General features: G+C 43.1%; 1 protein-coding gene and 1 long non-coding RNA gene across 2 annotated transcripts; one reads left to right on the top strand and one right to left on the bottom strand.

Moving 5' to 3' along the window:
• Positions 1-355: 355 nt before the first annotated feature.
• On the bottom strand, positions 356-7460 carry LOC309363291 (cytochrome c, testis-specific). The gene is made up of 3 exons (XM_081899418.1): positions 7079-7460; positions 4995-5169; positions 356-655 (listed from the first exon to the last, which is right to left on the bottom strand). Exons 2-3 carry the CDS (start codon positions 5161-5163, stop codon positions 507-509), a joined length of 318 nt encoding a protein of 105 aa, XP_081755544.1. The 5' UTR covers positions 5164-5169; positions 7079-7460; the 3' UTR covers positions 356-506.
• Positions 7461-10782: 3322 nt separating this feature from the next.
• Positions 10783-15327, top strand: LOC309363710. The gene is made up of 3 exons (XR_014165548.1): positions 10783-10968; positions 13401-13536; positions 14924-15327. It is a non-coding gene; the product is annotated as an uncharacterized lncRNA (long non-coding RNA).
• Positions 15328-24515: the final 9188 nt, after the last annotated feature.

Genomic DNA, 24515 nt, shown 5'->3' with positions numbered 1-24515 from the left:
GAGTCTATAGCGTGACTTGCCGTGTTCTTGACATCTTCTGCTTTTTGCAATTCCTGGCAGACAGGGAAGGTAGGTTTATTGAGCTCATAGTGATAGGAGCTCTGCTAGACTGTGTTTGGTTTGGTGGGTCATAAGTTGTATATACCTCCATAGGCAGAAGATTGAACCAGATCCACATTTTGCTCTGTTCTGTGGTCTATTATTGAATTTATTTATTTATTCATTTACTTACTTATTTATTTATTTATTCATTCATTCCTGTGAACCAACCCTGAGAACTTTGTTTTAAACAAAATAAAGTATATTGAAATGTCTGTACAGGGACATGCATATGAAAACAAAAGACAATTAACACTTGTTTTGTTAGGAGACTGAGCACCTGAAAATACCAACTTTTATTTGCCCTTTTGAAGGTAATGTCTTAAAGAGCAAATGCTAGGACAATAAACATCAGATGTAACACAAGAGTGGTGCCAACTGGGAATTATCTGGACATCACAGAGGTTTCATGACGAGGTTGCTTTTTTCAAGTATGCAATGAGATCTGCCCTTTCATTACTCTTTTTAATGCCAGCAAAAATCATTTTCGTCCCAGGAATGTATTTCTTAGGATCCTCCAAATATTCCATCAGTGTGTTTTCACTCCAGACAATACCTGGAAAATTTAGAAAGTGGTGAAATACCAATTTCTAATCCCATGACTGTTTCATCAATTGGTGTCACCTTTACTTTGAGAGATTTCAAAATTTATTGGAACATATATAAAGGAAAATATTCTTGAACAGCTTATGTTCTTAATTCCAAAGGTTAAAAAAAGGATTAGAAAGAATGTCAAACAAAAGCCACTTTTCATTACTGTTTGCACACATTTAATAGCATGTATCTGGCATTATATTTACTTTTGACTCACTTTTTAATAATCATACTTGGATTCATGAAGTAGAGGATCTCTATATGTTGTATCGCTTTGAACAAGGTAGCTTCTTCTAACATAATCACATTTAAAAGCCAAAATAAAAACCTTCCAAATCATTATTTTCTTGATATTAAAAATTATTTTCTGAACCTAGATGGAAGTTAAGCAACCAAGGTTGAAAACCAACAGGTTGTTGAAATTCCACATACTTCACCAAGTCTTTCAGTTGATTTTTCCTGAAAATTTGTGTCATCTCAATCTTTTAAATACAGAAAAAATGTAATTAAAGCTGGGATTGCACATTGTCCAATGAGATGCTGAAGTGCCCTTATCAAAAGTCCAATGGTCTGTTACTGTTTTTCTATACAGATAGGTAGCCGTGTTGGTCTGCCATAGTCAAAACAAAAAAAAATCCTTCCAGTAGCACCTTAAAGACCAACTAAGTTAGTTCTTGGTATGAGCTTTCGTGTGCATGCATCTGAAGAAGTGTGCATGCACACGAAAGCTCATACCAAGAACTAACTTAGTTGGTCTGTAAGGTGCTACTGGAAGGAATTTTTTTTGTTTTGTTTTTCTATAGTCAGAGCCGATTTACTGGTTGCAACACTGGGGCTACTTTATTCTTATTCTAATGCCCTCTCTATTCTTTTGCTTGTGCCACCTTACCATGGGTAAGTTGCACTGCAGCCTTCCACAGCGGTTCAGTGGAAATAGTCACCTGAGGCTCTCCTCTGTGTGCCCCTACCTTCTGTAGTTTGGTGGAAGGTTAACTGAGAAGAAATCCTTTTAACTGGTGACTCACATTTGGAATGCCCTCCTGTGGTGCCTACACTGCTGCCAGTTAGGCATCAGGTGAAAAGCATTCTTATTTTCCAGGCTTTTCAATTACCCTTTTAATTTATTTGAAAACTAATTTGTTGCCCTTCCAGTATAATCCTACTGCTCAGGGTGACTTAAAACAATCAAGAACAACAACAACACCTCATATAAGTAAAATAAGCATGGTAAAAATGGGAAAAGGCTCAGTAGACAAAAATGTTATAACTGAAGCTCCATCACATAAAAATAATCCAGTAAGGGGTAAAAGGGGGAGGGGGAGAACAGTAAGAGAGAAGGCCAAATGGATCTCACAAGGTCATACATTTTACAATCTGGGAGTAGCCACTAAGAAGTCAGTATCTCTCATTCTCTTGTTTTAAACCATCATGCCTCAGTAATGGAGAAGACAAGGAGGTCTCTAACATATATCAGTAGAGAGATTCACTTAAATATGCCTTTGGTAACTTCAGGTTTTCTCACACTTGATCAACAGGTTGAGCTGCTGTTCTGAAGGTTTTTTAAAAAACCTTACTATATTAGTTGGTGCCTTGAGACCTATCACAGTTAAAGGTGAAGAGGAAGAAGAAGAGTTTGGATTTGATATCCTGCTTTATCACTACCCAAAGGAGTCTCAAAGCAGCTAACATTCTCCTTTCCCTTCCTCGCCCACAACAAACACTCTGTGAAGTGAGCGAGGCTGAGAGACTTCAAAGAAGTGTGACTAGCCCAAGGTCACCCAGCAGCTGCATGTGGAGGAGCGGAGACACGAACCCGGTTCCCCAGATTACGAGACTACCACTCTTAACCACTACACCACACTGGCTCTTAGTAATTAATTTCAAATAAACATAAACTATATAATTGCATACCCTCTGATCCACACTTAAGCTGATTTCCTTGGAACTTTCTTCCAAGTAAGTATGCTTAGAACAGAAGCTCAAGCATTTCTGTAAAACAGACGCCCTCCACTCCGCTCCCCAAAATGTGGAAATATGCACGCACACTTGCAGTGAATTATCAGAGGTCATGTCCAAGCAGCTGGCAGTAAGCATGTGCATCCTAGCCTCTGATTGCCAGAATAAAACATGGTATCTCTAACTATTAGCATACACAATCTGATGGCTGTTAGAAGAAATTCAAGAGGAGATGGGCAAGTCAGGCAGTTTCAGGAGGTAAATGGCCAACCTGCAGTTGGCCTTATCAGAATAATACAATTAATTGAAAATCCGAGGATACTAGCAGTCTAATCCATTTGCTTTAAGCTGTCACAGAGAGAGGCAGTGTGATGTAGTGGTTAGTGTTAGACTAGAAATTGATAGACCACGGCTCAGCCATGAAATCCACTGGGCCAGTTATCCTATCTCACCCTTACCTACTACACAGGGAAGTTCTGTGGATAAAATAGGGGAGAGTGAAACATGCACACCAGCATGAACTGCTTGGAGGTAAGGGAGCATATAAATGTAATAAATAACAATATGGATTGTCTGTCACCCTTGGAAGCCATGGCCCGAAAAAGACCCAATATGGAGGCCAATTGGCCAAAGTATTGGGAAATATTAGAAAGAGATGGAGACAATTGGAAACTGCAGAGTTTAGAGAAAATGAAAGATAAAGTGCGAGACTGGTTACATTACGCTCAGATTAAAGAAGTGTTTAAAATTGATAAAAAGTTAGGATTCCAGGTGGAGAAATCGAAGTTGGAAACAGAACTGTTAGAACCTAAGACTAAAGTACTTTCAAAAATGTATAATTTGCTGCTGAAATGGAACACACAAGACGAAATGGTTAAATCGGCTATGATAAAGTGGGCACAGGATATTGGGCATAATATTATGTTTGAAGACTGGGAAAGGTTGTGGACCACTGGGTTGAACTTCACTGCATGTAATGCTCTGAAGGAAAATGTAATGAAAATGATATATAGATGGTACATGACCCCAGTTAAATTGGCCAAAATATACCATTCGTCTGATAATAAATGTTGGAAATGTAAGGAAAATGAAGGAACATTCTTTCACCTCTGGTGGACTTGCCCTAGAGTGAAGGTATTCTGGGAAATGATATATAACGAGCTGAAAAAGGTGTTCAAGTATACCTTTACCAAGAAACCAGAGGCCTTCCTTCTGGGCATTGTCGGCCAGAATGTGTTAAAGAAGGACAGAACATTTTTTATGTACGCAACAACAGCAGCAAGGATACTCATCGCTAAAAATTGGAAACCTCAAGATTTGCCCACACTGGAAGAATGGCAGATGCAGCTGATGGACTATATGCAACTAGCTGAGATGACTGGCAGAATCCGAGACCTGGGAGAGGAGAGGGTTGAAGAAGACTGGAAGAAATTCAAGACTTATCTACAAAAGTATTGTAATTTGGCTGAATGTTAAAAAGGATGTCAGAGTAGAAATAACTGTTTACCATTAAATTAGATTTGAGTTTAACGATAAGGGAAATGAGGAAAGAATATACTCCTTTTTGGAGAAAGGAAGATACTGTATTTAAATGAATGGATTTAAGATTGTAAACAAAATGATAATTTGTTTGGAAACAATTTTATAACAATGTAAGTGGGAGCGGAAGACGTGAGGGAGTCCAAAGTAGTAATGAAAAGATGTTAAATAATCAAAGTTGTTTATTAATTATGCATTTGTATTAAAAAACCTTAATAAAAATTTATATATATAAAAAATAAATAAAATAACAATATGGATTGTATGCAGCTAAGTTATTCCCAGAGCCGGCCCACTGAAAACAATGGGCCTATTCTGGAGTATATCATTAAAACAGCAAATAGCATTTGCCACCAGGAAGTCTCTGCAAACCTACTAAAAACAAAGAAACGCCTGCAGTGCCAATCTGGCTCCTGGCCATCTGAAATCAGCCTTAGGATGCTGCATAGAGCCAGGGACATCATTAGTCCTGCCTCCATCCCCACTGGTACCAAACAAGGGACAGTAATGCAGCTCATGCTCTGGTGCTGTGGTTCTGGCGCATTAGGGGCTCTGTGAGATTGATCCCATGAGTGTCCATGCAATGACTGGACCATAAAACTTGCAGTGCACAAGTTGTTAAATCCAAACCAGAAGTTCAAATTTATATTCTTTATATAAAATCAGAAGAATATTTTCAGAATGTATTTCCAAGAGTTGCCAAGTAATCTCCCAGTGAAGTTTTTCCCTTCTCTAACTTTGGATCGTGTTTATTCAGTGATACTGTCATGAAGCAACTGATTATTTGACCCCCCACCTTTTTTTACCTTTATTCTTGTTTGCGTCTGAATAAGAAAATCCTGCAGCTTGTCCTGTTTTTCGGCCAAAGAGACCCCAAAGATTTGGACCGGTCTTGTGCTTTCCACCTTTTTCAGCTGTATGACACTGAGAACATTTCTGAACAAAGATCTTTTTACCCTTTTCAAAATCACCCATGGCAATCTATGAAAAAGAAATGTGGAAAAATAAAACTACGATGTGTTTGAAATGATTCCCTCTTTTTTAGCACACTTGTTTCTCAACGTATGTTTATATTTGAAAGGAAGAAAGCAAAGGAAAACATTATTTTGTGGTGATGGTAGTGTAATGGAACACTGGAAGTACTATTGTTTAATAGAAAGCTAACAATTTGATCCTACACTTATTAACTCATAAGGATATCCTACAGATCTCTGTGAGATATACTTCCAAGTAAGTGTGTACACAAGATTGTGCCCACAGGCTAGACTTGAGATAACTTACCTAAACATATAGAGTGGGGAGGGATTTACCTTTTAATAAATATGGACAGCATAGATTGCTCTCCTGGTTTTCAGACAGAAGTCATTTGCCAATGTTCTTTTCTCTGCTTATGGCATGCTTACAATGGACACCTGCTTAGTGTGAATTTTAAAAGCTGTACATCACTGGTTTATATGCAGTCACTCGTTTATATGCTGTCACTGGTTTATATGATAGCTGAGGTTTGATGGAAGGGGGCAAGACAAAAAAGGATCCAGCAGTCGACTCATCTGCTTCATACCTATTATTTCTGCACACGGAGCATCGAACCACCGCCCATGCCTTGAGTGCACCGTAAAAATAACAGGTGATTTGGAAAATGATGCTGGCTTTGGGAAGCTCTACTGAGAAATCGTGAGGATCCATGAAGATCCGACATGTTTCTGCATGGAAGCAATGCTCAGTGGGTTGCCTATGAAAGATTGCTAGTCCCAGCACATGGCCCATATACAGGGAATTATAGAAGGAGGTGCTCTGTGAAGTGGGGGAGCTCTATACCTATGCCTCAAGTGGAACAGAAGGATTAAGCTTTTAAACAAGAGGGTGAAACGTTTTTAGCCACCCAACCTAATATTTATTGGAAAAGAAATAAATGGGTGTGCATGTGTAAATAAATAAATGTGCTCTCTATCATGTGGATATACATACTGTATCTGCTCAAAGCTGACTGAATGGGTGCGATATAAACTGGGCCTCGGCCAAGTATACCTGAAGGAGCGTCTCCACCCCCATCGTTCTGCCCGGACGCTGAGGTCCAGTGCCGAGGGCCTTCTGGCGGTTCCCTCATTGCGAGAAGCAAAGCTACAGGGAACCAGGCAGAGGGCCTTTTCGGTAGTGGCGCCCGCCCTGTGGAATGCCCTCCCATCAGATGTCAAAACGATAAACAACTACTTGACATTCAGAAGACATCTTAAGGCAGCCCTGTTCAGGGAAGTTTTTAATGTATTATATTTTAGTGTTTCCTGGTTTCTATGGAAGCCGCCCAGAGTGGCTGGGGAAACCCAGCCAGATGGGCGGGGTATAAATAATAAATTATTATTATTAATTATTATTATTATTATTATGGACGATTAGATGCTTTACAATAAGAATAAAAGTAGGGGAGCAGGGTCTCTCCCCTGAGATTCCTGCCAAGGTAGCAAGTTTCTGTGTGGCAAAAAACTATGAACACTTTATGGTGGGGTTTTTTTTTGTTTTTTAAAAACCCATTCTAATACAATGATTTTATATTTCCCACTGTTTCTGTATTTGACATTTTTTTAAATACCATATATTTAATGCTGCACTTAATGTAATATACTGTGTTTTATGTGTTCAGTTTTCTTTCTCCCTCTACTAGTTATTAAGATATACCTTTCCATCTGTATCTAGATATCTATATCTGGAGATCACACACACACACGTGTGGAATAAACATGATATAAATATCTGCTCAAAGCTGACTGCTGGAAGAAATGGGCGCGATATAAACCAAATAACGAACCGTTCTTGAGGACTAGGCAGAATAAAATGAAAGAAGGGGAGCGGGGTTTCTCCCCGTTCCCTGTTATCTCTCCCTACCACTGCCTACCTTCAGTCCAGACTACGACAGGGCCCAGCCCCTCCCCCTCCCCGCTAACAAGCCAGTTTTCACCGCGTCGCGCGACTGTCACGACTCGATCGCGCATCTGGCGACAGACGCCGCCAAGGCGGATAAAGGTTTTTAACGTGTCACAATAAAGCCGCCCAATCACAAGCCACCGTCGGCGGACGTTCTGGGCAGCGATTGGTGCCTTCTGTCGGGGGCGGGGCCGTTCTGCTTCAGCCAAGACTGTGGGGGGAAAGAAATGAGCCGGCGCGCGTTCAACAGTCGGCGGCGGGAGACGGAGCCAAGCTATTGGCTCTCGCTGTAGCCAATCGCGGCTCCTTTCTCTGCTGTCCTCCCCGCCCCTTGGTGTTACGGTTAAAATGCGCGGAGACCGTTTCTGTTTGTTTGACACTCGCGAGAGTAGGGGCTTTATCTCTTCCTCATCGCCAGGGGGCGCTGTGGTGCGTTCGATTTCCCTGCGCCGTGAGCGGCACCATCGAGATGCGGATGTTGAAGGAGAGCAGCCGTGACAGCTCGAGACCGAGCTTCCGGTTTCCGTCCAAGATGGCGGCAGCGATGTCTGGTCGCCTCCGATATTGGAAGCGACGGCAGCCGTTTGTACCTGGCGTGAAATAAATGCGAATTCCCACCCTCAGGCGACAGTCGCTTGCTTGTGGTGACGGGCAGAGATGTGTCTGTTAGAAGATAGCTCGTTGAGAGCCAGATTATCTCGCTGCTGGCTAGACTAGCACAGCAAGAGGACTTTCCTCACGGCTGCCCTCAGCTCGCAGGCTTGTCTGGCCATGGAAGCGAGGAAAGGTCTGCGCTTGTTGCCGACCTCTTAAGCCCCTGAAGCGATTCCTACGTTGTTAACTTTCCTGCCCCTTGTCAAATAAAGGAACTTGCTCCCGTACTCCCAAGAGAAAAACACGATTCAATGTGAAATATACTCGGAGTCGAGTGTGAATTTCATGCTCTTTATTCAGCTCACAGTGGTGAGAAGGAATGGAAGTTCCCCCAGAATGTCTGCTTTATATACATTACTTACACAATGGGCCCCACACGATTGGCTAATTCTGGGATTCTCCTGTGGGCCAATCAGGTTGCGGATTCACTTCCACCTGGAGCTGGATTGGGTGGCTCCTGTGGACCAATCAGACTGCTGCATTCTGGATCCTATTGTTCTAGGACCAATCAGACTGCTGCAATTGGATCAGGCTTGCTTTTCTCAGTCCCCTCAAAGGTCTATGTCTTGGAAACTGGATTCAATCATTTCATTAGGTGTTTCTGAAAACTTAACGTGGACGTGGAGATCTAGACCTTTATTTCTGTGTGTGTGTGTGTGTGTGTGTGTATGTATATATATATATATATATATGCTTTCGTAGATTTTCACGGGTACAGGAATGCAGGTTTTGGTGTCCTCGGGTGTCTTCCCGTGTAAAAGTTGGGGTGTCTAGGCGACGTTTCGACGAGGTCTCACTCGTCATCTTCAGGCTGGTGCTTTCGGCTTCTTGTTACTGGAACAGAGCAGGATCTCAGTGTTTGAGTTCCTATAAATACTGTTGAGGGGGTGTGGTGTATAGCCTCCAATGTTCTGGGCAGAGAGGAAGTTCCCAGGCTAGTGTGCCTTTTCTTCTTTTGTTCCTTAATTACTTGAGGGATATCTTGAGTGATTTCTTGGGTGATATCCTGAGTACCACTTAGGTGGGTCATTAGGTGTGGATTAGTTGCTAAAGTCTTTGTGTCTTGACCTCTTGAACTTTGTGAAGAGTTTTTCTGAGAAGATGGCTGTACTGCACTTAGTTGTGCTCTGGCTTGGCTTCGTGTATAGGGGCGAGCTGTGGTTTTGTGGCCTGTGTCAGCCAGATCTGTGTAGGGATTGCAGGGGGGTGCAGCATCCGGAGGTGCCACCATGGTTTGGCTACTGGATGGTGTCTGTAATTTATCTGTGGAGAGGGAACATCACCACAAGAGAATAATCATGGAAGCCATCGAGATAGAGAAACACCCTCACAACATGAACAAGCGTGACGACACATCCCGCTTGCCAGACATCTGGAAATTAGCCCTCCCCACAAAAACTGACACCAGATCCAGAGGCACACAGAACGCCATCACCAATCAACCACACCAGACCCAAACCCAGACCCTCTCCACAGATAAATTACAGACACCATCCAGTAGCCAAACCATGGTGGCACCTCCGGATGCTGCACCCCCCTGCAATCCCTACACAGATCTGGCTGACACAGGCCACAAAACCACAGCTCGCCCCTATACACGAAGCCAAGCCAGAGCACAACTAAGTGCAGTACAGCCATCTTCTCAGAAAAACTCTTCACAAAGTTCAAGAGGTCAAGACACAAAGACTTTAGCAACTAATCCACACCTAATGACCCACCTAAGTGGTACTCAGGATATCACCCAAGAAATCACTCAAGATATCCCTCAAGTAATTAAGGAACAAAAGAAGAAAAGGCACACTAGCCTGGGAACTTCCTCTCTGCCCAGAACATTGGAGGCTATACACCACACCCCCTCAACAGTATTTATAGGAACTCAAACACTGAGATCCTGCTCTGTTCCAGTAACAAGAAGCCGAAAGCACCAGCCTGAAGATGACGAGTGAGACCTCGTCGAAACGTCGCCTAGACACCCCAACTTTTACACGGGAAGACACCCGAGGACACCAAAACCTGCATATATATATATATATATATATATATATATATATATATATATATAGGAAAGGGCTTCCTTCTTTAAAAGGCAAAGTTTTTAATCTGCAAACCCTGCTTAGAACAAATTGCTGGCATCTCCTTAAGTCTTGCTACCTACACAGCATCAGTGAGTATCACTTTGTCACTGTGGCAAAATAAGATAAAAGTCTTGTGAAAAAGGAAAATTTCCCCATTTTGCATCTATTTAGGACCATATGTAAATGAAAATTTAGCTCCACGCTGTTACATTATCCATGAAATAAAAGCACTGAAGCTTTATTCTTCTGTATTTATGGTCTCATGCTATCTTTACTCCAGCATGGTAGCTATAATGATCAATTCAGTTCACAAGCTGCCCTTTCTCCTTAAGCTTTCAATTCAAGCCACAATTAATCAATTTTTTTTAATTAAACCTGGCTTCTCTAATACATAAGGCAGGGGTGGCTAGCCTGTGGCCCTCCAGATGTTTCTGAACTACAATGTCCATCAGCGAATGGCCAGTGATAAACTTCACAACTACCCTTGGTAATGGGAACCTTGGACAAGTCACTTAGCTGACACTACCACAGATTGTAATGGCGGGAGCCCTGTGATTGCTGTCTTGAGTTCTTTGAAGGAATATGAGTATTAAAATGTGAGAACTATCCAGTGATATAATGCCTCCAGTTCTTAATTCTCTAGGAAAGATAAAAAATGAGTCGGAAATGGTATGAAAAGGGGCACAGAATTAAACTCAGAATGCAGGGAGCTATGTGATTTAGGCCAAATTAGCTATCACCCATAGTTTCATTCCAACATTAGTCATGTGCAAATCAGACTAGGAGTGGACCACCTTAGGCCCAAGTGCCAAATATGGCCCTCCAGGCCCCTCAGAACTCTACCCAGGCCCCACTCCTTACTGGCCAAGTTTGTAGTCTCCTTGTGTGTGTTTGTGACTAGAATGTGTCCTTGAACTCTGATAATGCCTCTTCATTGCTTAGATGGAGGATGGTAAGAGGTGTGTGAATCTATAGAAACTATCCTGCTGTCAGGCTGCAGAGGATCCAACCCCCACAACAGGTTGCAAGGAACGGATAAGACAAGGAAAAGTCCTTACCAACCGTTTTTCATTCAATATTCACAGAGAGAGGCTTAGAAATGCAGCCTTTTGGAATAATGGTGTTGCCCTGAGTGAGTCCCCACCCCCTCCCTCTCTCATGTGTCATTGCTATAGGTGCCGAAAAGTGCCCTCTGCCTTTGAGCTCTTTGCTCTCCTACTTTCAATGCTCGCTGGGTGCTGGGGGGCTGGAATGCTTTCTAAAGACACTGTGTCCATCAGTTGTCGCCCCTCTGGCGCTGCTTCTTCTTCCTCCTCCTCTCCCAATATTTCCCAGCTTTCCCCCTCATCTGCCTCTGAGCTGTGATCTCCCTCAAACGCCTGTTGTAATTCTGAATTGTCTTCTTCTCTGGAAGAGTCAGGCTGGGGAGGCGGTCTCCACTATTCCTCCTCTGCCCAGTCCCTGACACCTGCTGTACAAAGACAGATCCTGCAAGTGTCCCTATTTTCCAGGGACAGTCACGGATTTACAGAAGGTTTCTGATTTGATCCTGGAATGTCTAGCTTTTCCTTAGGATTTCCCTGTTTTCATAAGATAAATGTTGGAGGGTATGGAGTTATATGACCCCCGAACTAAGGAGATAAGTAACTATATAACCTTTAGAAGACATCTGAAGGCAGCCTTGTATAGGGAAGTTTTTCTTAATGTGTAATGTCCCTATTTTAATTGGAGAAATGTTAGAGGGTATGCAAAGATAAAGTTTACATTCAATGCTCTGCCTACTTTTGCCTCTTGCCCCACCCACCACTGGCCTATGGCCCTCAGAACGTTGCCCAGAAAGGAATGCAGCCCTCAATCTGAAAAGGGTTTCTTACTTTTGGAGTAGACTCATTGAAATCAATGGGCTAAAGTCACATAAGTTTTATTAGTTTTAGTGGGTCTGCTCTGAGTATGACTTAGTTGTGTACCACCCAATGATTCTAAAGTAAAATCTCTTTAGATTATATGCAAGCTGAGTTCTGTGTTGTTAACTTGCTAGTTTCCAAGAAAGGGTGTATGGAAGTTATTGACATGTGTCACCACCTAATAATACTAACAACAACAACAACAATTTTATTATTTGTATTGCACCCATTTGACTGGGTTGCCTCAGCCATTCTGGGCAGCTCCCATGGACTGCAAGAAGATCAAACCTATCCATTCTTAAGGAAATCAGCCCTGAGTGCTCACTGGAAGGACAGATCCTGAAGCTGAGGCTCCAATACTTTGGCCACCTCATGAGAAGAGAAGACTCCCTGGAAAAGACCCTGATATTGGGAAAGATGGAGGGCACAAGAAGAAGGGGACAACAGAGGACGAGATGGTTGGACAGTATTCTTGAAGCTACCAGCATGAGTTTGACCAAAATGCAGGAGGCAGTGGAAGACAGGAGTGCCTGGCGCGCTCTGGTCCATGGGGCCACAAAGAGTCGGACATGACTAAATGACTAAATAACAACAACAACAAAGACATCAAACTTTAAAAACTTCCCTAAACAAGGTTGCCTTCAGATGTCTTCTAAAAGTCAAATACAGTAGTTGTTTATTTCCTTGACATCCGATAGGAAGGCTGGTGCAACTACAGAGAAGGCCCTCTGCAAGATAGTGGCAACGTGAAAAAAAATAGTATATTATCTTGTAAATTGTCTTGGCTTGTTTTACACAGGCCAGTGATGTTAGCGTTGTAGCATCCAATAATGATGGTTCTTCTGCACTGACCAAAGGCTTTTCTGTTCTCCCAGGCCTTACAACATATTTTAATGCTAGCTGGTCAGTTTTTAGCTCTTCTCAGCTCTTTTATTAGTAGGTTGTTTCACACAGCTTGTTCTGCTCTTACTGTTTCTGTGGGATTTAAAAAATATTGTATTTGTTTCATATTGCCCTCCATATTTTTTATATATACATATACATACAACCACCCACCTACCCACACCCTGTTTGTTGTATGTCACTAGAGAACACGTATTACAAGGCAATGTCACTAGAGAACACGTATTACAAGGAAAAATGCAAATAATATTTTGAAAGAGAGCAGAACAATTTCACCCCTTACTATGCAAAGCTCTGTTACAATCCAGCAGAGGTCACTGGTGTCCAGGATCTTAATATATAATGTGTACTTCAACAGGGCAAATTAACAATTGTATTTTGGAAAATCCAACATTTTTTGCAGGTAGTTAATGCAATATTTTGCCACACACGCACGTGTAGATATACTGATATGAACTTTGAGTTTCTTTTGTGGCAGAAGTCTTAGGTGAAATCTACTGCTGGACAAATAGGTTTATTTCTGGACAGAGTACAAATTTAGGCGCTGCTTATCACAGGTTGATGCTCCTCTTCTTCCTCTGTTTTCCACATTTTATTCAGAATTGGGTTACTCAAACTGTTCCCAAATAGAACAATTCTAATTTTAAACTGCAATGTGGGTTTTAAGCCTTTAATAACTTTCCCTCAGAACCTTTTTCAGTTCCTGTTTTAGGAGGTGTTAGGCTAATTATGATTATGCAATTTCTTGACTAAATAGGATAAGGTGGCAGTGATGAGCAACAAAATGTGCAAGGGATGAAGGGATGCCGTTCAAGTAAATAAAAGAAAGGAAAAAGGTGGACAAAAAGGTGGGAAAATAGAGCATACAAGTATCTTAGAACCCATATTGGCAAGTAAGTAGTACATACATTAAGAAGATTAAGCACTCAAAATAGGTCAAGGGGGCTATTTTTTTATGACAAAACTACAGTGTTTCATGAGTTATCCAAGCTCACAAAGTGACTCCACTGCACACACAAACCCTCAGAATCACCTTCAGTGACCAGAGTGCTTTATGAGCACAAGGCACAAGGTCAACCTATGGTGGCAATGGGTGGGAGGAGGGTACATGTCAATGTAGATGCGGCCAAACTGGGTGCGGCCAAAATGTAAAAGGGAATTGGTGAGAGCAGAGCATTCTCAGTACAGTGGTACCTCAGGTTACATACGCTTCAGGTTACAAACTCCGCTAACCCAGAAATAGTACCTCGGATTAAGAACTTTGCTTCAGGATGAGAACAGAAATCGTGCTCCAGCAGCACGGCAGCAGCAGGAGGCCCCATTGAAGTGGTGCTTCAGGTTAAGGACAGTTTCAGGTTAAGAACGGACCTCTGGAACGAATTAAGTACTTAACCACTGTAATCACAGCAGTCTGTCCTCTGGCAGAATTGAGCCATGAGCCAGGATCACTGTGTTCCCCTTGCATAGGGGAACAAACAAAATATCTCCTACGGTCAGATATTTTTCTTCCAGGACTTATTTCCTGGACACAAAGAGCATTTGACAGACATGTTTAGAGACGCCGGTCCAGAACAAACGTAGTAACGTAAGGGAGCACCGTAAGAACAGGCATGCCAAAGCACACAATGGGTGACATCTGTTATTGCTGCTGTTTCCTTCTGTGTCAATTGCTGCAGCAGCAGCCTTGCTCTCTCCTCCTGTCCACAGCCTCTCAGAGAACACTCCTGGGAAGCTGTCACATTTCAGCCTCCATGAGAATCGGCCCTTGCACATTTCAATAATACTTCTTTTTGTGGACAGAAGGATTCCTTAAACATTTAATTGTACATGCAAGAGTAAGAGTAGCCATCTGGATTAGGTCAAGGCCCATCTAGTCCAACAGTCTGTTGTCACAGTTGCCAACCACATGCCTGTGGAGAAGTCCACAAGCAGGACATGAGGAAAACAGCCCTCTCCTGACTTGCTGTTCTCAGCAACTGGTATTCAGAGGCATATTGCCTCCAGCAGTGGAGGTAGAACAAAGCCATTGATGACCCTTTACGCCTTGGATTTGTTTATCCTTCTTTTAAAGGCATCCATCACTACCGATGATGGAAGTGAATTCTATAGTTTACTATGCTCTGTGTGTGGGTGGGGGGGGGAATCTTTTGTCCTGAACCTTTCAACATTCAGTTTCTTTGGATGACTGTTCTCTATCCTCTTTCTCCATACTTATGCACTCTGTATCGTCCAACCTTTTCTCTAAACTAAAAAGTTCCCCAACTTTTCTTCATAGGGGAGATTGCCCCCAACCCCTTGCTGAGTGATCAGAACTTACTCAGTGAGACAGAGAGGAAAATGCAGTCTGCACTTGCCTCATAGGGGAGCTGTTCCACCCCCTTGAACGTTTTGGTTGCCCTTCAGTGAACCTCTTCCACCTCTACAGTATCCTTTTGGAGTTGAGGCAACCACAACCATACACAGTATTCCAATTGCCACATTTTTCGCTCTATAAAGACGCATCTGACCATAAGACGCACCTAGTTTTTAGAGGAGGAAAGGGGGAAAGCCCTGTTTTTGGGGGGGATCAGTCCAGTTTTGCAGCTTCTTTTGCAAAGGGGAAAAGTCCCTACTTTTGAGGATCAGCTCAAAATTGTTGAGCTTACTTTGCAAAGGGAAAATATTCTGTTTTTATGGGGTTCAACTCACAGCTTCTTTAGGAAAGGAAAGATTATCCAGAAAGATAATCTAATCAGCCAGTCACATGTCGCTGGGGAAAAAAACAGCCTCCATCTGCAGAACATTCAATAATGGAGGCCTGGGCAATGGGCCGGGGCCAGAAAGGGAGCCAGCGATTGACCACACATTTGCTCCATAAGACGCACAAACATTTCCCCTTACTTATTAGGAGAAAAAAAGTGCATCATATGGAGTGAAAAATACAGTATGTGAAACCTCAGATTCGTATAATGCCATTATGACGTTAGCAGTTTTATTTTCAATTCCTTTCCTAACTATTTGTAGCATGGAAATCACTTTCTCCACAGCTGCTGCACGCTGGGGTGACATCACCATTGAGCTACCCATGATGACCCCCCAAGGTCTCATTCCTGGTCAGTCACTTTCAGTTCAGACCCCATGATTTGTCTATGTGAAATTAAGATTACTGGCCCCAGTGTGCATCATTTTACACGTTAAATATATTGCAATTTGCCACTTTACTGCCCATTCACCCGGTTGGCAGAGAGCCTTTTGAAACTCATCGCAATCCCTTGTTTTAACAAACCTGACTGGTGTGGTATCATTGCCAAACTTGGCTTCCTGACTGTCAAATCATTTGTGAACAAGTTAAAAAAGCAAAGGCCCCTATACTGATCGTTTGATGCAGTGGCGGTATTAGGGTAGCCTGACTGGTGCAGCAGCAATGCTGTAGAATAGAGCATGAGTGGTGGAGGGGGGTTTGTTGCGAATTATAGCATTACACAAGGTGCCACTAAAATCTGAGAGCCCAAAGTCTGCCACAGTTGGGAAGTTCTACGTTCCTCCATTGGGAGAAGTATCCATTTATTCCTGTTCTCCGTTTCCTGTTTCTCAACCAATTACTGATCTATAAGAGGGCATCACTTCATTGTCCATTATTACTCAACTTAGTTTCTGGTGAGGTAGCAAGGAACTACAGTTATACCTTGGTTCTGGAATGCCTTGCGAGTTGAACGTTTTGGCTCCTGAACACCACAAATCTGGAAGTGAGTGTTCCAGTTTGCAAATGCTCTTTGGAACCCGAAAGTCCAATGCAGCTTACGCAGCTTCCGATTGGCTGCAGGAGCTTCCTGCAGCCAATCGGAAGCTGCGCCTTGGTTTCTGAACGTTTTGGAACTTCCGGAACTGATTCCATTTGACTTCCAAGGTACAACTGTAGCTCCAAATGAACATGGATATAATCCCTCAGTGGAGAAGCTTAGCTGTTTAGCTGCACTGTTTGTCAGTCATCAGAGACAGTTCCGCTGTCCTATTAAAAAAACAAACTTTTGTCTCTTTTGCTGGAATAAAAGAAATAACATACAAGGTGTTCCCTAACCATGTGATGCAACGAGTGAGGACCCAACTAAGGTCACATCCACCCCATATATTTCAAGCCCATGACTTCCCCCAAGGAATCCTGGGAGTTGTAGTTTGTTAAGGCTCTTGGGAATTGTTGCTCTTTAAGGGTAAATGGCAGTTTCCGGGATTCTTTGGGGGAAATCATGTGCTTCAAATGTATGGAGTGTATGCAGCCTTAGTCATACTTGGAGCAGATCCACCGAAATCAGTGCGCTTAATTGAGCCATGCCTATTAATTTCATAGGTCTACTCTGAAGTATGGCTTTGTTGGATACAGCACATCACATCTGAAATTCCTCGCAGGAGGTTATTCCCAGTATTTTCCAGAAATCTACATAAAAACCCCATTGTTAAAAAACAGAAACCTGAAAGCTGTACCCCATTCTAAGAGTTAATAACTGCAGCTGAGCGTGGTGCTTAAAAGAAATCTGTTTTCAGGGACAGTGATTCTTTCTTGTCAGATGCTGAGGTTAAAGAAGATTGATAATGCCTTACGCAAGCAATTTACCACATCCTCCAAGGGCTTCAAAGTATAAGCCATTGTATTTTAGCTGTAATTTCACATTCAAAGAAGCTGAAAGTAGTTTTCAAAGTGTGTATTTTTTTTGGGGGGGGGGAGGACCTTCCATTTTACAGTGTCCACTGGCATCCTGTGCATTAAATATACATAGTATTTATCTTGTGATCAACACTGGCCTAAAAGCTGAATTAGAGTGTTTATTCTTTGTTGCAATGTGTCTTTTCTTATTAGAGGCTCTTGAAGAGTCTGTGTAAAGCTAATTGTTCAATGATTATCATGATGAGCAGACACCTTCTACCAGATTTAATATTTTTATGCTTTACTATGTTTTTATGGTCACACAATATCATTTTCTCATCTGTAATAGGACCCCAGGTGCTGCCTAGATCAGTGTTTCCCAACCTTTTTTGGGCAAAGGCACACTTGTTTCATGAAAAAAATCTCGAGGCACACCACCATTAGAAAATGTTTAAAAAATTAACTCTGTGCCTATATTGACTATATATAAAGTAACTCTCTTTAACAGGAATCAAATAAACACAAAGAAAGTATTTTATAATTACTTTATTATGAAATAGTAAGTAAACAGAAATATGAAAAATTATAAAATACTTTATTCATTTACCTTTGAGGTTTGTCTCATGAAAGTTGCCTGTTTCTCCGTGTTTTCACGCAGGCGAACAAAATAGTCCGCATTCTGGTTTTGAAGCGAAGGGTGTTTCGTTTGGAGATGGCGTTTAAGTTTGCTTGGGACCATAGCACTGTTAGCTAGCTTTTCACCACACACCACGCACAGTGGAGTTGGTTGGTTTGCATCTCCGGTGAAAGTAAATCCAAATGAAATATAGCTTTCGCTATATTGCCTTGTGCCAGAGAATTTGCTTGAGCTAACCATCTTTGCTTTCTTTTCATGCCCACTCATACTTGGGCTCTCATCTGGCTCCAAATTTTGTTCAGAGTCCAGTTCTTTTCTTTTCAAAAACTTTTCCATCACTGCAGTATCCGGCCATCCAATTGCCACTGACAAACGGATACAGACCCCTTTTTTTTACAGCACAGCTCGCACAAATGTACACGGAACACCCTTTTCGAATTAAAACACACAGTCTCACGAGAGCAAGGAGCAGCGATTTTATATTTTACAAAAAGAAGTCGCTAGTCCTCATGGTGACAGGGTGGAAAATATTTAAAAGCAGAACCACCTTGAGGAAGGTGGAGCCATATCACATCCGGGCAGGAGGCCTAAATTGGTGGAACGCTCAGGCCCCGCTTATTCAAAGAGGACACCAGGCAACGTCTCAGGGTATTAAGAACCCTGAGCTAGATTAATGTCCCCAAACGTCATGGTTTGTGCCAACCTACTGACACTCCACAAAGCTTCTTAACCATGTTTGTATGGAAAAAAAATGGGGTGCTGCGGCTCTCCCAACCCACTAACTACCAGCATGCTTCAACACAATGCCGCGCGCGGCAAGAGCCCAGGCTTTCTGATCCAAGCCGCTTTCCTTAGCGCTTCCGGGCAAAGCCGAGCACATGCTACGAAGCGCCCACACGTGTACGAAAAGTCCTGGCTCAGCCGCGAGTTGGCGCAGGCAGATGCCGTCCTGGAGGCAAAAGCCGTCACGTGGGGATTTTCTTCCTCCCTCCTTTAAATTTGGAACGTACGGCGCGCGCTCCCTTCACGCCTAGGGGGATTCCCCCCTCCCCTTCCCGCTCTCTCTCTCTCCCTCCCTCCTTTGGCGCGCGCTCCCTTCACGCCTAGGGGGATTCCCCCCTCCCCTTCCCGCTCTCTCTCTCTCCCTCCCTCCTTTGGCGCGCGCTCCCTTCACGCCTAGGGGGATTCCCCCCTCCCCTTCCCGCTCTCTCTCTCTCTCTCCCTCCTTTTCTCCACCCACACGCCTCCCTTTACGGCTGCTCTGCGCGTGCGCGTTGCTGCGACGCTCTTCCAGTCTTTCCCTGCACCGTGGGAGGTAAGTGCTGGCTCCTGACGCGGGTGCGTGCGGCGCCCCCTCCCCCCCGACCGCCTTCCTCCCACGGCACACCAGGCAACGTCTCGCGGCACACTAGTGTGCCGCGGAACACTGGTTGGGAAACACTGGCCTAGATATTAAGAAGAATGCTGCATGTTTCATCACTGGCTCTTAAAGAACAGCATTGAGGTCCAAAATGTATGCCCTTAAGGAGATCTTCTAGCAATTATCGAATTTTTCACTCTATAAGACGCACCAGACCACAAGACGCACCTAGTTTTTGGAGGAGGAAAACAAGAAAAAAAAATATTCTGTATCTCAGAAGCCAGAACAGCAAGCGGGATCGCTGTGCAGTGAAAGCAGCGATCCCTCTTGCTGTTCTGGCTTCTGGGATAGCTGCGCAGCCTGCATTCGCTCCATAAGACACACACACATTTCCCCTTACTTTTTAGGAGGGAAAAAGTGAGTCTTATAGAGCAAAAAATACGGTAATCCTCTTTTCTCTAACAAGTGTTTATGTGAGATTGCTCTGTTTCCTTTTCTATTTTATCTATATATCTATCTTTTATCTACCTATTATTATTGGTGCATCAAGTGGTGTGATACTCTATTGCTTCTTTTTCTGCAGGAAGAAGAATGGAGTGTTTTTTTTGGGGGGGGATTAGTAATTCAAGTGCTTTGCAGTCTGTATTTGCTTAGACAATACAATTGTGGAGTAATAACAGTTCCTGAATTCATTCCATTCTCTGATTAATCCACAGCACTACGGATGAACAAATCTGTCAATTCGGGTTTCTCTCAGTTCCTTGTCATTGCAACCTTAATTTCAGTTCTCCACATTCTGGTGGCAATTTGCATTTTTCAAAATAATCCTCATGGAAATTCATTAGCATTTTTGGGTGAATTTCTCCAAATGTACACATTTTTGTGTGCCATTTCGAAAAACATACTGCATTTTTTATGTTTTTTTCACCAATTTATGCATTTTATGACTTCAATATAAGTATTTTTGTGCACATCATTTGGTTGGATAACTGCACCCCAGAATCAGAGAACTGTACATTTCACAGTCTAATTGTGTTTTGGTTAACATACTCATTCAGAAAGTACAAATCAGGTAGTTTCTCATTGAAATGCAAACAAAATATAATCTCTCTCTCAAACCTAGACTGCGTAAATATTCCAATTAAAGCTGATATTAACAAATCCACACCACCTAGCAAGATCAGGGAGTCTTAGCCAGGGATACTTTAAACTATGCCAGGATTATTGTAAGAGAACGGCATGCACTGTTCCATTGAACAATCACCCTAGGGTGTCAGCAAAGGGATATAACTTTAACTATCTGGCATGTCTTGTTCTGAAGACAGGAAGTCATAATCTCAGGAGAACATCTGTTGGTTAAGAATCTCTTAATCTTTATTTCAGTGCATCTGTTTACAGCTTCTGTAGCTTATATTACACAAGAGACCAAGGTACTCAGTAGCATGGGGAAAGTTTTCACTACTGAGTCTGCAACATTGTGCCTACTGAAAACCTGGAGCACCAAAATTAACTATTTATTCCAAATCAATATATGATTTTCAGGCCTTGTGGTTCTGCAACTCCCCCTTTTTCTGCCTATGCTCTTTCCCAGTTTCCCTTTACCTTTGACACTTCAGTCTGGTTTCCTCATTCATCGGAACTTAACCCTCCTGACCTAGGTTCCATTAGTGTGCTAACCTCCTCCTCTCTTAGGGCCTTTGTGATTGTTTGATGTGGGTCTTTACTGCCCTGTTCTGCTTTGGGATCTCCGAAGTAATTCAACTAACAGTAATTAGAGACCTTACAGCAGGTGTGAGGAACATTCAGTCCCCAGATGTTGCTGAACTACAACTCCCATCACCTTGGCTGTTGGCCATGTTTGCTGGGGCTCATGGGAGTTGTAGTTTAGTGACAACTGAATAGCAACACTTCCCCACCCCTGCCTTGCAGCCTGCCCCAGTCTCCTTTGCGTTTTAGAGTATGGTTACCAGACGTCCCCGTTTCCTGGGGACAATGGGGGGGGGTGAGTCAGTTTTTAAACTTACTACACAGAAACCTTCATACCTCTGTTTCATCTAGCTAAATATTGTCTACACTGACTGACAATTGCTCTCCAGGGTTTTTGACAGAGGTACTGTATTTTCCAGCATTATCTGGAGATCCCAGGCCATTGAAATGGGGACCTATTTCATGCAAAACATGTTCTCTGCTTCTAAGTTGTAGTAGTACTGGTACAGTAACTATGTATATGTTTGCGAACAGAAGGTTCGTTTTAATGTACAGTCGTACCTCAGAAGTCAAACAGAATCCGTTCTGGAAGTCTGTTCGGCTTCCAAAGCACGGCTTCTGATTGGCTGTAGGAAGCGCCCGCAGCCAATTGGAAGCCACCAAAGCCCCATCGGATGTTCAGCTTCCAAAAGAATGTTCAAAAACCAGAACACTCACTTCCGGTTTTCGATCGTTTGGGAGTTGAAACGTTCAGCTCCCAAGGCGTTCAGAATCCATGGTACAACTGTATTTTGAATGAGACCGTGATCTTACACTTGCACTAAATGGTGAAAAAGCAGCTGGTTTTCACTGCAAAACTTTCATGTCTTCTTAGATTAAAAAGTCACTATTTGCAGCTGCACTAACCTTTGTCACGCTTGCATTTTAAAACTGGGTTACTAAGCATTTCCCCCTTCTTGTGTGTTGCTTGTACTTGTCATTCTCTGCCGCATTAATGACAGCTGCACAAGCTGTTGTTAGGGTTTGCTTGTCTTGTTCTCCTAACCCTGCGAAATGTAATTGCTTTTGATTGGCTTGTCAGGTCGGTGGCATGCAAGTCATATAGCATAAGATCTTTTTTTAGTTTGCCACTAAATAGCCTGTGCTTTCAGGGGTAGCTTACAGGGCTAAGGCATCGTGTAATCACTGCTTTCTAAAATTAGGCAAATAATAAGTAATATGAAGTTTAACTTGCAAATGACATTCAGGGATATGCCAAATGCTGAAGTCTAAATACTATGGCTGGCATAACTACAATATATGTGGACCGACGGAATAATAAAATGGGAGAGTCAAAAAATTAGTTGCATCAGTGTGCAGTAACTTTCAGTTGTGCTATGGTGCCTCCTGCCCGCCCCTTTCCTGCACATCCCCCTGCCCCACTTGGCTCTGAGTGGGGCTGGGAGAATCCCTAGAATTGCGCACAGGTGAAGGAGAATGAAGACTGACCTCCCTGGCAAGCCAAAATTCAAAATGATGTCAAATTATTCCCTGGGAGTTTGCAAGACATGGAAGGGGAAACAGCCGAAAGGTTGGGTATGGAGCAACAAGATTTGCTTCTAGGGGCCACTGCAGATGTCTTTTTCATTGCACATTTATTATTATTTGTGCTCATGATGCTATCAGGATAGCCATACGTGATCCTGCTTTCCAAACTATTTGTACTGGCAAAATAGTTTTGGGGTGACCATATTGCTTCATTCCCAATTGGTTGCATATCTCATAACTTCCTGTGACATTTCATACCACAAAGGTTCGGGGTGGTGTTGTTTTTTGACCCAGTTTGATTGCCCTGTAGCTCCTCCGATCAGCAATAATGTGGCAGCATAGGGAAAGCATTGTGGAGTGACTGATAACGCGGAATAAATTAACCACAAGTGCACTGCTATTGTGTCAAGAACATGTTGCAATTCACCTGCACTAAAAGATCAGTCAGCTGGTTCCTTGCCATTCCTTCCCATCTCCATCACAAACTATACAGCCAGAACATGTCAACCAGTTTGCATAGAACATGTATTACTTAATGAATGGTATGCATTAATTCTAAGAAAGCTACCTGCATTTCCCACAGTCCTTGGTTTCTGCACTTCCAGTTTTGCGTGACTACCCTAAATCAATAGTGCAGGAAGCAGAGAAGCCCTAAGGCCATGACAGCACCAGCTGTTTCCCCTGGGCTATGTCCCAGAACATGCCAGGAGCCATTGGCAACATCCTGCATTCTCAAATGCGGGAATTTCCAAAGCCAGCATTTTGTGTGTGCTAGTTCTGATGTAAAAGCGGTACAGTGAAGGGGAACGTTGCTGACTCTGATAAGTGAAATTGGAGAAGAACCTTCAGTATTCAAGTACCTTGGAAATCGAACAGAATCCCTTCCAGAAGTCTGTTCAACTTCCAAAACGTTCAACTTCCAAAGCGTGGCTTCTGATTGGCTGCAGGAAGCTACTGCAGCCAATTGGAAGCCCCGTCAGATGTTTGGCTTCCGAAAGAACTTATGGTTTTCCATCGTTCGGGAGCTGAAACATTCGACTCCCAAGGTGTTCGGGAGCCGAGGTAGGACTGTATATGTTTGATATACTAGGCAAACCACCTTGAACGCATAATGAGAAAATTACTGGTATTTCAGATGCAGATGGCCGATATAATGGTTGGCCAGCTCTGATTTACCGTCCCTCTAGAATGTGTGATGTAGTTGCCTTGCCAGTGTCATCTGACAATCTCCTGCCAAACGTAAGAGTGCCCTACACTCTTCTCCTGCATGATGCACACTTTTTGATTATTAAAGGTAAAAGGTAAAGGTACCCCTGCCCGTACGGGCCAGTCTTGACAGACTCTGGGGTTGTGCGCCCATCTCACTTAAGAGGCCGGGGCCAGCGCTGTCCGGAGACACTTCCGGGTCACGTGGCCAGCGTGACATCGCTGCTCTGGCGAGCCAGAGCCGCACATGGAAACACCGTTTACCTTCCCGCTGGTAACCGGTCCCTATTTATCTACTTGCACCCAGAGGTGCTTTCGAACTGCTAGGTTGGCAGGCGCTGGGACCGAGCAGCGGGAGCGCACCCCGCAGCAGGGATTCGAACCGCTGACCTTTCGATCGGCAAGTCCTAGGCGCTGAGGCTTTAACCCACAGCGCCACCTGCGTCCCTTTTTGATTATTACTGCTCTCTAATTGTGTTATCCTCTAGATCTGTATAGTCTTATTAACTGTATACGTAAGATGCTGTTGCAATGCAGGTTGTTTGGAAGTGTTTGCTTTGTCAAAATGCCTCCCACTAGAGCTGTTTAACCAAGTACGAAGGAGCATAGGATGAGCATCAGGTTATCAATATTAAGCTTCCAGCTATTCTGCATTGATTCCCTTCTCTCCCCACCTCCCCTTTTCTGGCGTACTGTTCAATCCTCTTCACAATTTCCCTGGCTATGGAACTAGTACCACCTGAGGTCTGATCCTGATGTGGCATTTCTTCGTCCATGTATCTGTGGGCATTCCCCAGTTCTGAAGTGCCAAATTACA

Source organism: Podarcis melisellensis (genome assembly GCF_964234715.1).
Source record: "Podarcis melisellensis genome assembly, chromosome: 1".
Lineage (NCBI taxonomy): Eukaryota > Metazoa > Chordata > Lepidosauria > Squamata > Lacertidae > Podarcis > Podarcis melisellensis.
Note: the sequence above shows the minus strand (reverse complement) of the source record. Positions and strands in the feature narration are given on the sequence as shown.

What these genes read in the sequence shown, in the direction of transcription:
- LOC309363291 (XM_081899418.1), bottom strand. Translation starts at nt 5,163, where the DNA reads ATGGGTGATTTTGAAAAGGGTAAAAAGATCTTTGTTCAGAAATGTTCT. An exon ending in AGACGCAAACAAGAATAAAG is followed by an intron (nt 656 to 4,994) that starts GTAAAAAAAGGT and finishes TAAATTTTCCAG; the next exon opens with GTATTGTCTGGAGTGAAAAC.